This window comes from Myotis lucifugus, unplaced genomic scaffold (genome assembly GCF_000147115.1).
Source record: "Myotis lucifugus unplaced genomic scaffold, Myoluc2.0 scaffold_55, whole genome shotgun sequence".
NCBI lineage: Eukaryota > Metazoa > Chordata > Mammalia > Chiroptera > Vespertilionidae > Myotis > Myotis lucifugus.
Window position 1 is genome coordinate 2,757,643 of NW_005871103.1, and position 16,997 is coordinate 2,774,639.

Consider the following 16,997-nt stretch of genomic DNA (forward strand, 5'->3'; position numbering starts at 1 on the left):
GACTAGGAGGCGAGCTACAGAAAAGTGTCCTCCAAGTGAGTCAGAGTCACCTGGGATGCTGGCAGAAATGCAGCTCCTGGGCCTGTGGGACTATCCAGTCAGAGCCACTGGGGCACGTCACTGCTCCCAGAGCATCTTCCTGAAGGTCTCGGCAACCAGGTATGCACTTTCCCATGACTAGAAACTAGAATCATTATTTATGTGCAGAGCTTCATGATTAGGATTGTCTTTTAAAAGCCATGAACAGACCTGTCTCTCTCTCTCTCTCTCTCTCTCTCTCTCTCTCTCTCTCTCTCTCTCTTTCCCTCTCTCTCTGTGTATCTGTGTCTCTGTCTCTCTCTGTCTTTCCATCATCTACCCAAGAATCGGGCACCTCCTTCACATTTGGGTAAGTGCAGAAAAGACCTGAGAGATCCAGGGTAGCATGCTGGCTCCCACACTGGTGTCTGTGGGACCTTGGGACCTTAGGACAATGGAAATGCCTGGAGTTAGGGAAGGAAGTTGAGCCTGAGAGCAACTGAGTTCAGGGTCTTCTTCCCTCACATCAACTTGGGAAGCTCTGTGCTATATATTGAATGTATTTCCTTCTGCAAAAGGTATTTTCCTCTCATTAAAAAATGGGGGTGGGAGTGAAAGAGAGAGAGCAGGAAAAATTTTAAAGGGACTTAATGATGATTACAATCCCCTCCAAATCTAGAATGCTGCAGTTTATGACTTGAACTTGTCAGAATCCTGTGATAAAAGAAGATCCATTTTTTTGCCTTCATTTTATCACTTCTCATGCAAAACAAGACATGATGGCTCAGAGTTTAGTGTTGCAAATAACCTGTCAACATCTCAAGGATGCGACCCCTCACACACACCCAATCTTTTTGTAATGAGTCCTTCCACATCACGGTGCATAGGTTAATCGATATAAACTGTTAGTTACCCTCCAGTGTGGTCACCGGTGCAGATGACCAGAGAACTTGGAAATGGTTCAAAAGAGAGCCTCCACCTGCAGGGCTGTGTATTCCATGGAAGAGCAGATCGCGGCTTCTGAACGTGGGAGCGAATCCACTAATCGCTGCAACTTTTGTACAGAGGGTGCAGGGGTTGTTGCCGGGTAGAGGGAAGGAAGAAGGGGGAATTCAGGAACTCTGCTCTCTGAATCACGCCTCATTCCTTGGAAACTTGTCATTCACAAACCCAATTATGTGCAGGTAGAATGTCAGCTCTGACAGAATGAAACCAATGCACGCTTCATATGGTTGGATTTTTAAAAAAAAAAAATAAAATCCTGCTTTACTAGCAGGCTCTATTTTCATAATGTCTATTTGAAAAAAAAAAAAGACCAAATCATATACATCCCGACGCACTCCTCAAAAGCTTCAATCACTGCGTCCACCGAGAGCTGTTGGGTGTTGCTGTGTCCCAAGATGGGGAGACTCATGAGGGTCCAGAGAAACCCTCTTGGCTTTACCTCTGACCCTCGGCTCCTTTCCGAGCCTCTGGGCCTTGCGTCCCCATCTGTAAACAGAGGTTATTAAATTAGTCTCTCCAGAGGCTGTGATGGAACCACTCTGAGGTTGAAGATTCTTTGCAAATAAAAATGCCGTGCCGCAGGAGTGCCTGCCAGTTATAAATGAAGATGGACGGCAGGCAGCTAGCAGGGAGATGCAGATCTTCCTGGTTTCGATTTACCGCTTTTCTTTTTTTACTACTTTTCTTTTCTTCTCTTTGGTTTTGGTTTTTCTTTTTATTGATTGATTGATTGATTGATTGATTTTTAGAAAGAAAGAAGAAGGGGGGGAGAGAGGGAGAGAGAGATTGGTTTGTTGTTCCACTTCTTTCTGCATTCATTGTTTGCTTCTTGTATGTGCCCTGACCAGGGATCGAAACCACAACCTTGATGTATCCAGGCGATGCTCTAACAACTGAGCCACCCGGCCAGGGCCTGGTTTTGATTTTTCTGAATGTTTTTGTTCAGGAGTAAAAGCCTATTCTGGCCCGGCTAGTGTGGCTCAGTGGTTGAGCATTGACCTATGAACCAGGAGTTCACTGTTTTGATTCCCGCTCAGGGCACATGCCCCGGTTATGGGCTCGATCTCCAGTAGAGGGCGTGCAGGAGGCAGCGATCCATGTTTCTCTCCATGTTTCTCTCCCATTGGTGTTTCTATCTATCTCTCCCTCTCTCTTGCTTTTTCTAAAAAAAAATCAATAAAAACTTGTTTGTTTGTTTTTAAAAAGTGTATTCTTGGAATCAGGGATGCTGTCTATAAGGAATTGTTTTTGTTCAGGAATCAGATCCTCCTTTGAATCTCTGTTTGGGGCTGACTCTGAACATATTGCTCAACCTCTCTGAGCCTTTGGAAAGTGGGGGTGGGATTGTCTTTCTTGGTGTGCAGTCTGTTATGTTTCTTGCGTATGGTGTGCTTGTCGCTTCTAATAATGTAGGGTCTACGAGGGCAGGGGTCTGTGTTTTGGTTGGCATCCCAAGAGCCTGATGCAGTGCCTGGCACATGGTAGGGGCTTGACCGTTATGTGATGAGAGACTAAATGGGGCCCTCGGCCTCGCCCCTTCCTTTTGTGCTCACGCTTCTCCTCAGTGAGACTCGCTCTGGAACTGGTTCCATAATCCTATGACTCTCCTTATCTTTTCCCTTCTCCTGAAGCTCACATCCGTCCAGCATTAAAGATTGTACTCTTCCCTGCATTGCTGAATAAGTTTCACTGAGGAATATTCTAGAATCTGAATTTGGTTTTAAAAAAATCCTCTACCTTTTGTTTTAAAAGTATGACTTTTCAGTAAAAACTGTTAGTTGCCAAAGAACTTTCTAAATTTGCTTAAATACCAGTACACGAAAACGTTTTTTCTTAAGTCATAAGCTGGCATAAAAATTTTAAGAGGAAACAAAAATAAAAAACCTGACGACTTCCCCAAACCCCTGACTTCTTTAAAGTAGCTGATTAATTAGTTACTATTAAAATGAGCTCTGACTGTTTCTAAAAGGAACAGCGAGGGTGAGGATTAAACATCTTTGAGTTTGGAGATGCAAACCAGACCCGCGTGTGCATTCTGTCTGTTGTATTTTCCATCTGACAAAAAGCAGGACGTGGGAGACCATGACAAGCCTAATTCGGCTGGATTAAGCCGATTTTGTTTCCTCGGAACATTTGGGTGTCAACATTCAGGCACACGACATTCATAGATTAAGGACAAAAACCAACTGGCCACCTCGGTGGATGCTAAAAAAGCATTCAACACCCTTTGTGAATAAAAACAACAAGAATCAACAAACTAGCGTAGCAGGAAACTCTTCAATTTGATAAAGGGCGTCTACAGAAAGCCCACAGCTAAGTCATACTTGATGGTGAGAGACTGGCTGCTTTCCCTGAAGATCAGAAGCCGACCAGGATGCCCACACATGCCACTTCCAGTCGCCAGTGTGCTCAAGGCAATGAGGCAAGACAAGGACAGAGAAAGACCTCAGACCGGAAAGAAAGGAACAAGACCGTCTCTAATCGCAGATATGGGCTACAGGGAATCCTGAGGAAACACACACACTCTTAGAATTAATAAGCAAGTTCAGCAAGATGGTATGATGTAACATCAATGCACAAATACCATTTGTGTTTCTATACAGTAACAATCTAGAAAATGAAACTAAGCAAACAATTTCATTTACAATGGTATCAATAGGAATAAATTACTTAAAAATAAACTTAACACAAGAAGTGCAAGGCATAACAGAAAGCCACAAAATAGCATTGAAGGAAATTAAAGTAGACAGAAGTAAATGGAAAGACATCCTTTGTTCATGGATTGGAAGACTTACTATTGTTAAGATAGCAATATTTTCCAAATTGGTGTACAGGTTCAATGCAACCCCTGTCAAACTCCCAGCAGGACCATTTTATAGAAATTGGCAAGCTACTATCCTAAAATTTATATTTTATGATGCAAATGCCAGGGATGCAGAAGAATCAAAACAACCTTTTAAAAGGGGAACAATGTTGGAGGACCCTCACTTCACAGTTTCAAAACTTACTCAGTAATAAAGACAGTGTAATACTGGCAAAAGGATAGACATACAGATCAATGGAATAATTGAAAGACCAGAAATAAACCTTTAAACTTATGATCAATTGATTTTTGAGAAGGATGCCAAGACACTTCAGTGGGGAAAGAATAGACTTTTAACAAATGGTGCTGGGACAGTTGGATAGCCCCAGGGGTATGAATCTGGACTCCTTCCTCAGGCCATATATGAAAATTAACTAAAAATGGAACATAGATCCACATATAAGAGCTAAAACCATAAAATTCTTAGCTCAAATATAGGAGTAAATCTTTATGACCCTAAGTCAGGCAATAGTTTCATAGATATGATACTTAAAGCGCAAGCAACAACAGAAAACAAATACAAATTGGACTTCATCAAAAATTTTTTTTAAATTGTGCTTTAACAGGCATCATCAAGAAAGTGAAAACCTACATAATGAGGAAAAATTTTTGCAAATCATATACTATCTGATAAAAGACATATCCAGAAAATATGTATATAAAATGTTTACAATTTAATAAAAGACAAATAATTTAAAAATGTACTACGGATTTGAATAGACATTTTTTCAAAGTAGAGATATAATAAGCACAGAAAAAGATGCTCAGCATAATTAGCTATTAAAAAAGGGCACATCTAAAGCACAGTAAGATACCACTTCAAACCCACTAGGATGGCAATAATCAAAAAGAAAGAATAACAAGTATAGGGGGAAGCAGAGAAAATGAAACGCTCATTCATTGATGGTAGGAATATAAAATGGTACATATATTTTTTGAAAAAAAGTTTAACCGTTCCTCAAATTGTTAAGCTTAAAGTTACCATATGACCCAGCAATTCTACTCCTGGGTATCTACCCAAGAGAATAGAAAACATATGTACACACACACACACACACTTGTGTCCATAGATCTTCAGAGCAGCACTAATTCACAAAGGTCAAAAAGTGGAAACAATCCAAATGCCCACCAGCTGATAAATGGGTAAACAAAATATACAGTGGAATATTTCAATAAAACGGCAAGGAAGGATTGACACATGCTACAACATAGATGACCCTTCAAAACATCATGTTATATTAAAGAAGCCAGTTTCAAAAATCTTCATATTGTATGATTCCATTTATGTGAAATTTCCAGAATAGGCAAAACCATAGAAACAGAAAATAGGTTAGTGGTTGTCAGGACCTGGGGGAACAGAATGTGCGAAGTGACTGCTAAGTGCACAGGGTTTCTTTGGGGGTGATGAAAATGTCCTAAAATTAGACAGTAGTGACAGGTTCACAACTCTGAACATACTAAAAGCCGAATGACAAGTCAACGTTTCTCTCTCCTTCCTCTCCCTCTCTTCCTCTTTCTAAAATAAAGTAAAATAAATTAATTAAATAAAAGTTCCCATTTCTCTGCAGCAAGAAGTTAATTGGTGATATTTAATCCTATGAATAAAGCAAGAAAAGGTATCTTACTTGCTCTTCAACATATTTTCTACCATAAAGTAACCCCGAAAAAAAAAAAGTAACTGGAATCCCCAAATTAGTAGAAGTGTCTGGGATCAAAGCCACTTTAAAATGGTGAGTTTTGTGGCATATGAATTATATCTTAACAAAGCTGTTATCAAAAAATTCAGGCACCAAATAAATAAATAAAAATCAGGCACATGTGGGGTTAGGATGGTGGACTCTTTGTTGCCTTTATAAGGTGCTACTGGAACTATTCATAAAGATAAGAGTACACATATAACAGCTTCTTTTCATTAAAATTTCCTCCTCCACTGTTTTCTTCTGTTTTATTGATGGATGCTAGACATGCTTTTGTGGTGTTGAGTGAACCTTTTGATTGCTTCATCATTTGTGTAGCCACGCAGAATGGAAAGATGTAACCTTAAAGAGGAATGCTCAATTTGGAGAAGAGATTTTGATCATTGGCTGCTGCCTTTTGAAAGAATTCGCATGCATGATTCCTTTGTATATTATAAAAACAATCAATTTAGGGAAGATTTGGGTTTCTAATTAAAATTTCAAACCTACAGGGATCTTTAGTGGAAATGAAAATGCCTTTCTCGTAAAATCGTAGGCCCAGATTTGTTTAATGGGGAAAATATTTTTCTCTTCTTAAAGAAAATCTCACCTGCAGTTCTTTTTAAAACCACGTTCATTTTCCAAGGTCTAAGAACTTTTTATAAAAATGGTATGTTGTCCGCATTTGTTAAGTCTACTGGTAATATTTCTGGTCAGCATATGTATTATGTCTATTTAATTACTGTTACAGTCAAGGAAATTGTGGTCATGGTCTTTCTCCAGGGTTATACCTGCTAAAATAAAAAACATTTTGACATTCCTCTTGGGGAACTGATTTAGAAGGAAAGGTTTGGGTCCGTGTTTAAACATCCTTAGCATGCTTGCGTGGGGGTCTCTGACCTTCCACGGTGTCTGCACATGCGCGCTGCGTGCCGTCTACAGAGTCAGCGTGCTGTGCTCTGCTCCCTTAGATGCTTTTGCCAAAGAGCAGTTGCCAAGGAATGTGTTTATATAGTTTGGGATCCAAGGGCTGGGGACTGGCAGGCCAGTGGAAAAAAATGGGGGTTTTGGTCTTCCCCTCACCTCCCGCCTTTGCTGCTTGCAGGAAGATCTGCCTGCACTGCAAGTGCCCTCAGGAGGAGCACATGGTGACGGTGATGCCCCTGGAGATGGAGAAGACCGTCAGCAAACTCATGTTTGACTTCCAGAGGAACTCGACCTCAGACGACGACTCGGGCTGCGCCTTGGAGGAGTACGCCTGGGTCCCGCCTGGGCTGAAGCCTGAACAGGTACCGCTCGGAGGAGGGAAAGTGTGGTTTGCCTTTTGCCTTTGTCTTGCCCGTCCTGCCTCATTCCAGTTCAGAAGGAAGCGTTGGCTTGGCTGATTCAGGGAAGTGGTTGGGGCTCCATGGGCTGGAGCTGGCTGAGGCCGCAATGGGAAATGAGGACGAGAAATGAAACTGACCCTCATGTGAGCTGTCACTTTCATTCATTCCGTATTGCCATTCACTGTTAACAGAAAATGGTCCAAAACTTCTCAGAAATGTTGGCTTTGGAACATTAGATAGCAAATCTTTAATTTCAGAGAGGGAAGGGAGTTCTACCTTGACCGTGAATCTTGAGGTTAAGATCCTTTGTAAAGCAGAGTGAGGAAATGTGGATTCATTCGCCTGTTCCCCCCGGTGATTTATTTGTGCTGTGTTTAAATATTACTCTTGGCCTTGCTTTACAAAGAAAGACATTGGCATTTCCTGAAATATTTTGGCAGTACCCACAGGCTGTAAATATTATTGGCTCGATGAGATGAACTTGGTTTTTTCTGTTCACTGCATTTTTCCCAGTGATGAAATGCTGCTTTGCATTTCTCGGTCCTTGGAGTTTTCTCTTCCACCAGCCTCAGTGTTGGCTGAGAAGCCCCTGCTTTCGGCTAGATGTTTCCATGATCTTCTCTCTGCATCTGTTATCAGTGAGGTGCTGCCCATGTCCCCACCTGTTGTCAGTGGAAGTGGGCTTCTTGGGGTGCCGCTGGAATAAGAATTTCCTGAAGCCCCCATGGGAGGATGAGGCGTCTATGGAAAGCTTTATTTCTGTGGAATTAAACCCCTGAGTTTCCAAGGTCCCCACTCCCGCTGTCCCACCGTGGGAAAGCCCCATTCCGTCTTCAGCAGGGCAAGGATCAAAGCCAGTGCCCAGAGTTTCTGCTCCCCTTTGCAACGTCCAGTCCAGCATCTGGTCAGGTTAGCCTGTGTTCCCAGCAGCAGTCCATTGTATGTGGGATCCAGATGGCCATGGGCCATGTAGCTTCTAGAGCCACCTGGCTGTGGAGGGAGCACCAGCGAGTGTAAGGAAACAGGAGCAAAGTGAAAGGAACAAGAGAGCAAGAACTCCTTTGCCTGGGGGATTTGACCTTCCAAGATATCCCATGCTTGCAGTGGCTCCACCCCCTAGGCAATTATCTTTATTCCCAGGTCAGACTGACAGGCAAGCATCCTCCCTATGTGACCCAGACTTCACTGCACATGCGCCTATCCCCACTTGTTGGACCCCTCCCCCCAGTGATCTGCAGGGCATGGACCTGTGGTTCCTGGGGAGTGTGAAGTTGCAGCTTCCTGGTGAAGCTGCCCAGATGGCCTTGCTTATAATGTCAGGCCTCCCCTTTGCTCCTTAACTATTATTAATATTAGCTAGCTGGTGACGGCAGTAACACATCTTTAAGAGGCAGGTTTACCAGAATCTTAAGTGTTTGACCACTGTTCCCTTCCTCTGACACAGAAAGCTTCTTGCTCTGCAGTTCTTTATGTCTGACAGAATGTTTTGAAACTTAAAAAGCCCTGAAATTTCAAGTTAGGAACTTTAGATGTGGTCATGCTTTTAGAAAAAGTTCTTTTCTTTTTTTAATAACTCTTTATTGTTGAAAGTATTACATATGTGGAAAAAGTTCTTTATGATTAAGAAAGACCCAAGAACCCGGCCAGTGTAGTTCAGTGGTTGAGTGTCCATGTAGGAACCAAAAGGTCACTGGTTTGATTCCCAATCAGGGCACATAACCAGGTTGCAGACTAGATCCCCAGTGGGATGCGTACAGGAGGTACCCAATTAATCATGTTTCTCTTTCATTGAAGTTTCTATCTATCCCTTTCCCTTCCTCTCTCTAAAAATAAATAAAAACATATTTTTTTAAAAAAAAAAGAAAGACCTAAGAATTCACCAACAACTTAAGGGTGGGACCCTGATAACATCCTTTGATTGGCCATTTCTTACTTTTTTCTTCCAATACTGAGGTTGCGAATTGGCTGATGAAATCAACCACACAGGGCAAGATTTCTTTAGCCAGCAAAGTATTGTTTAAACTTTTGACTTAGTAGATAAGATGGGGGGAGGTAGAGGAGGGCATAGTGGGATAAATGGTGATGGGAGGAGACTTGACTTGAAGGTGGTGAACACACAATACAATATACAGATGATTTGTTATAGAACTGTACATCTAAAGTCTGTATAATTTCATTAACCAATGTCACCCCAATAAATTCAATAAAAAAATAAAATTCTAGAGCCATGAGAAAAAAACTTTAAATTAATTACTAATGCTTAATAATTAGAAATTTTTAGTTAAGAGTTTATGCTTATGGCCCTGGCCGGTGTGGCTCAGTTGGTTGGGCGCCATCCTGTGCATTAAAGGGTTGTCGGTTAGATGTCCAGATTGTGGGCTCAAATCCCCAGTGTTGGGGGGGGGGCTGGGGGAGGGGGTAGAGGGGAAGGTATAGGAAGCAGCTGACTGATGTTGGGCTCTCACATCAATATTTTTCTAAAAATCAATAAAATATTCTTTAAAAAAAAAACCTATGAAAATTTGAGGATCTGAAATCTCATTTCTTCCAGGAACAGTGGTTTGGCCATTGAGTTGAGAGCTGGCATTCTTTCTAGACAGAGTTTGATCTCTACAAGTCACCCTAGTCTCCTCTAAGCCCACTTTACCCCTTTGTGTTACCTTCCTAAACCCTACAGGTACTTCAGTTTTGTGATCTCTATTCTGATTGCTACCATGGAGAAAATATCTCAGAATAGAAACATTCACAGGAAATAATGAGAATCACAGGGAACTCTGTGTTGGATATTAACAGCAAGAAATGAGTGTTTTCTCTCTGTTAGTAGGTTGAAGTTATCTATTTTCCTCTGTTTCAGTAAGGATTGTATTATTAAAGTGTAAGTTTAAGAAGAATGAGAGGATTTGAGTTTGTCTGTAAAACTCAGATGAGGTGGTGGGTGACTGAGGATCTTTGTTTGACATCACCATTCTGCCCCTGGTACTTGAGCAATGAGTTTTCACACCTCGATACATCTGTGAGCTTGTTTCATTTCTGTGCTAACCTCATTTCCAGCAGCTTCTAAGAGACCCATCTTTCTTTTGTTCACTTTACTTCCTGTTAAATTGGGCCCTGAAATTTCAAAGTTAAACTGTTTTCAGTTCCCTGCTTACATAGATTCTTCTATAAGATGGTTAAACATCAGTCTATGATGTTCAGATTCAGACAAAATTTTCTATTGAGCCAAAAGAATAGACGATTACAAAAGCTAGTTCTTGGTTAAATTCGAGAATTCGAAAAGTGAGCGATTATGGTATTTTGGAGGCCACTTTGACTCATCCAAAACGAATGTCTTTGGGAAGTATAAAGCAATGTTCTTTGATTTGTTTTGAAAGAAGATGATTAATGCTATTAAACAAGTGGTTTGAATTATGTCAGATGAAAGGATATTCCTCTCTCTTATAATTTTGTTGCTCTTTGCACAGTTTTCTCTATTCTCTACACTTACTCAGACCTCCATGACACAGATGCTTAGAAAGGGAAATTGTCTTCAGAGAGAGACTGTCTCTTCAAGCTGTTTGAAGGGCTCTGTATTTGCCTAATAAAATATAAGTCTATATTAAAGATATTTGTTGCATGAAGGAAATGCACTTTGAATTTAAAATTATGAGATACCTCGAATTGTATAGGTTTAAAGATTTTTAAAACCTTATCCAGTATGTTCTAAGATTAGAAAAGTTTGACTCCTAAATGCCTCTCACTAATAAAAATTCTGATGTTTAGTATCATATTAGTTGTCTCTGGCTTGAGAAAAACCATTTTTCTACCAAGTTAAACTGTTTTCAGTTCCCTGCTTATGTAGAAATTATAACGAACAGTAAAATGCTTTGTGCTGGAGGCAAAATACTAAAGACTAGTCAGGGTTGAGAGCAATGTGCTTCCTTTCCTTTTCATTGGAAACCTTTCATTTTAGCCCCTGGCTGTGGGGTTGGTTAGTAGACCTTCAGGTGATACTCTTTATTATTCCATTTCTTCTGAGAAATGCCTTCAATTAAATATAATGCAACTGAAAGTCACCTCCCACTTGGGGAGGTGTTCTTGAATGTGAGCACTTAATTTTAGAAAAATCTACTAGCTGTAAAACCCAATTTTCTTAACACAGTCTGAAACCTAATCAGCATCACAGAGGATGCCAGCAAGGACAGGCGTTGATCCTGTGATGTGTGATGACTGGCCTGGACAGTAATCAGGAGATTGCTCAGGTCCTCGCCTTTGCTTCCTCCAAATATGTCTGATGCCACCCAGAGAGCCTTGCGGTCCCGAACAGAGAGCTGGAGTCCGCCCTGAGTGACCATCAAAGTCTGCTAGACGGTGCCAGTTTCTCTTCAAACCCAAACACTTAATGATGTGCTCTGTCTCCCAGAGATGCCATGGTGATCAACTGACAGTACATAATACGCCAGGAAGGATTTGGGGGTGTTCAACAAGCTTATGAGAAGGGCCAATGGTGAGCAGGTTTCTCAATATCAGCACTATTGGCAGCTCTAACTGCCAATAGTAAGTCTTTGCTCTTGGGGCTTCCTGCGCTTTGCAAGATGATTGGCAGCATCCTCTGCCCACTAGAAGCCAGTAACACACGCCGCCCTTCCCCCATTGCTGGGATAACTAATCATGTCTCCAGACATTGCCCAATGTCCTGGGGAGGAGGGGGAGGAATGTGGATTGATTATCCCTGGCTGAAAGTGATGTTAAAACCTGGAATATCTGGCAGTAAAATTCTGTTCTAATCAAGACAAAAAAAGGATGCCTCAATTCAACAAGCATTTACCGAACACCTGCCATGTTCTCACTGCAGCACACTGGCTGCTGCCCTGTGAGGGGGTCAGGTGTTTGGCAGAGAGAAGTGTGTTCCAACCTTTTTGCGTGGGTATATAACAAGTGTCTATGGATATAGGAGTCCATTTCTGGGTTTGTTTGTTGTGGTTTTTTTGTTTGTTTTTTGACAAAAATGTGATGATGCTACCCACTTATTGTGATTTTTTCCCCACTTCATGTATTGTGAGGATTTTTCTCTATCCGTGTATTTAGATCCAGATTCTCCTTTGGAATGGGTGTGCAGTTCTCTGTCGGTAGTTTCTAACCTGGAGCGGTACCAGCACCACTAGGGGGCATTTGGCTATGGGTGTTTGGGAGGAGGTAGTTATGGTCGAAATGACTGGAGGACTCCACTACTGTTTTAATGGGTAGGAGCTTGGGATGCTAAACGTCCTGGAAAGTACCAGATGATCCTGCACCAAGGAGAACTGACCCCTTCCGGACACCAGAGTACCCAACCCTGAGCAACTCTGAGCCAGTTTATTTTTGAAATGTGCGTCTCAGGCTGCTTTCCTTGATATGAAATAAGGTGACAGCAGCCAACCTTCCTGTACGCTCGCCGGTTCCTCTCGGGAAGAGCAGTTGCTATAGGTGGAGGGTCACATGTAAAGCTCCGTAAGGCTTTGACCCTGCCCTCCAGAAGGGTCTCCGACGCGTGGGCTGGTGGCGGCCTTCACTGGTACATGTGCTGGTGGTTTTCCTATTAGTTCTTCTCGCTGCGCCATGGTCTGAAGAGGCCATCAGAGTGTTTCTCCTGATGAAAGTCCTTCTCATCCCTGTTACCCAAATGTCTGCGGGGGATTCTCAAATACAGATGCCCCCAAATCCTTGGTCTCCACACATTGGTAATTTGACCTTCACCTTAACTGTGTTTTTGCACAGGAAGAGTGGTGGTTAGGTTATTTGTCCAGAACTCAAACCATCCCAGGACGGATGAAGAGCAGACCCCAGGAGTAATTGTCCAGTGTTTGGCTTTCAGAGTATCCGCTGGAAGTGGTAAAATGAGCCATCCAAGACTGCCTAAGAGATGGGTGCATTCGTTGGTTTTGAGCCCCGTGAAAGTCTCCAATATCTTTATCGGGGTGCGTAGCCTTCGTTATTTATAGCGCATCCATCGTGCGTCAGGTAAATGTTTCCTCAGAAGCTTCTCTGACTGCCCTGACTCCCAGTACATGCTCACGGCAATCCCTGGAACTCCCCTATTAGCCTTCATCAAACTGGTCATTAGATGCTCGTTGATGTGATTGTTTGTTCGATATTTGGCTCCCCCACTGTAGTTTACGATCCAGGAAGCCCCAGCTCCTGGCACAGCGCCTGACCCATGGCGGCCACCCCGGGGACATTTGGGAAGAGCAGGCAGGAGACCGGGTCCTCTGAAGGACCGGAGACGTTCAGGGTTGCATCACACGGAAAAGATATAAGACTTTTAACTGGTTTTCTACGTAGAGAGTTGCTCCGTATCCATGATTCCTGCCTCTACATTTCTTAAAAGTTGTGTCCTAGGCGATGCCCTGCCCAGCCGGCTGCTTCAGTGTCTCGGGTTGCAAAGGGCAGGAGCCAGGTGGCATCTGGCAAAGGCTCAGTGCCCTCAGCTCCAGGATCGGGTGTGGAGCAGGGTGGGGGAGCTGGGTCTGGCAGACCCCCTTCTGTCTCCACACCAGGGGACCCTTTATGTCACCATCCCCATCTGGGGAGCTGCGGGAGTCGCTGGGTGAGGAGGAGGCAGCAGGGCCCAGTGGGAAGTGCTTGGCTGGGAGTCAGCAAATCTGGCTGCTGCTCCAGCCCTCTCGGACCTCGGGAAAGTTGCTCAACTTCCAGGAGCCTCGGTCGCCTCTTGGTCCTGATGATGACCATGGAGAAAGTGACTGCTTTTCTTCACATTCGTTTCTGCCCACCAGCATTTTAGCTGCTTGATTCTCCTTTAACAACTGAATTTGGTCATTGCTGTTGCTGCCTCTGTTTTAGAGATGAGTAAAATGAGGCTCAGAGAACTTAAACACTTGCCCAGGACCACACAGCTAATGAGCAGCGGCGATGGGTTCAGTCTCAGACGCCCCAGGAGCTCGCAGTCTGAGACTGTGGACCTCAGGGCTGGGCTGGCCGGAATGGGGGCATGTGCCTGTGTGAAGATCCTGGCGTGGGGTCTCACATAGAGCTGCTCCGTAGGACGGTGGTTTCCTGACCGCCCTTCCAGAAGCCGTACTAAGTGACTGTGATCACTGTCGCCCTGGTGGCAGGAAGGGGGAGAAGGAACTTGGGGCTGTCCAACACAGCGGAAGGTTAGGTGGGGATGGAAGGGGAGGGAATAAGCATAGATTGAACGGGAATCCTGGATTCCTTCCCAGCCTTCTCAAGGGCTTTTAATAAAGTAATTTGGGATTCCACCTGCACGGCGCCTTCCTGCCCCCCAGGGACTTGGTTGTAGGGTTGCTGTAAATGGGCAACTTCATTCAGATGATGTGCTGGCTCTGTGGAGCCGGAGCAGCTCGGACTTCTTTGATAGCCACGTTGGCTTCGGGCCCTGCCACCCACCTTGCTGGGCGCCTGGATGCTGCAGCGTCACCATCCCAGGCCTGGGTCCCAGGGTTGTGTTCCAGGTCATTCTCTGCAGGCCCTCAGAGTGCAGAGACAGCCTCCCATGAAGAAGAAGGTGCTGCACCCCTCCCCTTGGGGATGAAGAGCAGGCGGGGTGGCCCTGTCCCGGGCTCCGACTTTGCCGCTCAGGCCTCTTCAGCGGGTCTCTGATGCGGGCTGATGGCCTCCTGGCAGCCTTCCAGGGATCTTATTCCCCCAATGAGGTTGTAAGGAGAGGATCAGACTATACTGGGAAAGTCCTTGAAAAAGGAAGAGCGATTAGGCTTTTTTCAATTATGCATTCGCTTATTCAACTGGTAGCTAATGTGTACCTACTATGTGTCAGGCACTTTCTAGGCCAGGGGTGGGCAAACTTTTTGACTCGAGGGCCACAATGGGTTCTTAAACTGGACCGGAGGGCCGGAACAAAAGCATGGATGGAGTGTTTGTGTGAACTAATATAAATTCAAAGTAAACATCATTACATAAAAGGGTACGGTCTTTTTTTTTTTTTTAGTTTTATTCATTTAGTTTGCCCACGGCTGTTCTAGGCACTGGTGGTAAAACAATTAACAAGATAATTGAGATTTCTGCTACATTGCGGTTGTAGGCAGGGTTTTGGAGACATGTAAATTAGGAAACAAATGATCGAGATAAGGTGAGGTGGTAATTTTAAAAAGAACAGTGATGTTCATGGTAGTGGTGGAAACTTTAGTGACCTCTTACCTGTGCCAGGTGTTGTCCTCAGTGCTTTACAAGTCGTGTCCCACCCAATGTAGTCTGTGAAGAAAATACAGCAGCTGCTGTGATAGCGCACGTGGGCCGGGTGCTGGCGGGATTTCTCATTTACACGGATTGGTCAGGGGCAGCTTCTCTGGGGAGGTGGGTTTGACCTGCTCCTGAATGGCATGAAGCCTGCATGTGGAGGCCTGGCTTGTTACAGGAGTTACTCACCTGTGTGCAGGTCAAAGCTAAATGAAACCAACACCAACTTTGTATCTATGCCAAGAATTTGGGGAGTGTTGTTGGCCGGTTTGAGGAGAAGTGAATGGAGCCCATGCAGTGCCCAGTCCTGGCCGAGGCATCATGGTCCGAGGGCTGGGACGTCCCCCGGCCATGCTCACCCCCGCGGAATCCGCAGAGCCCATCGCCCACCACCTTCATGTTTGTGCCCACAGGCAGAAGTACGGCAGCAGAACCCCCCTTTAGATGCTGAAAAGGTAACAAGGAATCATATGCCCGTGCCTGGCAGGTAGTCCGTGCTCATAGGATCATATGCCCAGTGCCTGGTAGATAGTCCGTGCACGTGGGATCATATGCCCGTGCCTCGCAGATGATCCGTGCATGTAGGAACATATGCCCATGCCTAGCGGACAGTCCGTGCATGGGTGTGTCTGCCCCTTTGCCCCTTTGTCACGTGCCCTACCTTCTAAGACACAAGCCTGTTGGATCGAGACGCACACTGTCTTGTTCATCCCTATTGCTCGGTGCCTAAAACGTCTAATACATGTTACTCATTCAGTAAATGTTACACAATCACATTTCATCCTTGCACAAAACCCCCACATTTCCAGTGAATGCCTTGCAGCTCAGGGAGGATCGGGAACTAGACCGGATGCCACCGCTGGTAAGAAAGGGGCAGAGCCAGGACTCACGCCAGCCGTCTGTCCCACCCGCCACCCACTCAGGCTCTTCCTCCTCCACCCGCCTCTTCGTGGAGGTCCACCCAGGACCTCAGATCGGAGGAAGCCGGCTTGGCGTGTGTCAGCAGAGGGACGGGTGTCACACCGGCTCTTTCATTCTTGGGGAAGGAAGTTTCTCCTAATCTCAGGTTGGCCCAGGTGACTAAGGCTGGCCTGTCCCCACCTCCAGCAGTTTCCCCATCGCTGCAGGAGGCAGCACGGCCCTGCCTCCCGAGGCTGCTCCTGCCATCAGCAACCTCTGTCTGTCCTGGCTCTTCTCACTCCCTCCTCCTGGCTCGGGGCCCACCTGGCGTCAACTGCATTTCCTCTGCTGGCTCCGTGGCCCTCAGGTTCCTGGTCCAGCGTCACGGACCTGGGCTCTCAGCAATGGTGTTTATTCCTTCAGCAAGTCCCTGTGGAGTGGCGGCTAGAAGCCAGGCCCTGGGGGACACTGGGGCCCAACAAGGAAGTAGCCCTGCCCCTGTGAAGCTGACCGTCTCGTGGGGCAGTCAGATTAGCGATTGATGAACAGACCCTCAGAGAGGGGTGTGCTGGGAGCGCAGTGAACACGGGTGGTGGTATAGAGCCAGGCATGGCAAACGTTTCTGTAAAGAGCCAGGCAATAAATATTTTAGACTTGGTAGGACATACAGACTCTTGTTGCAAATACCCAGCTGTGATGTGGTCGTGTGAAAGCACAGACAGTACGTAAATGAATGAGCATGGCCATGTGACAATAAAACTTTATTTACAAAAACAGGCAGCGGGCCTGATCTGATCCCCAGGCTAAAGTTTTCTGGACTCTGATTTAGAGAATCTACTTGAAAAGGAAAGAGCCTCTTTGGAGAGGTGATGCATGGAGTGATGGTTAAGTTCCGCCCTCAGCCCAGTCAGGGTTTCGGAGTGCATGAGCACCAGCAGCTCTGGTATCATGTGGGAACTCGTTCAGAATAAAGGTTCTCGGGTCCCGGCCCGACCTCCTGAACCTGAGCTCTGAGGT

General features: G+C 44.9%; 1 protein-coding gene across 1 annotated transcript in view; it reads left to right on the plus strand.

Moving 5' to 3' along the window:
* The window catches only part of PRICKLE2 (prickle planar cell polarity protein 2), a 317,482-nt gene that overhangs the window by 218,428 nt on the left and 82,057 nt on the right, over positions 1 to 16,997 (plus strand). Inside the window, exon 3 of the mRNA XM_023754050.1 lies at positions 6,668 to 6,851. Coding sequence (XP_023609818.1) covers positions 6,668 to 6,851 — 184 coding nt within the window. The remainder of the gene's footprint in view (positions 1 to 6,667; positions 6,852 to 16,997) is intronic.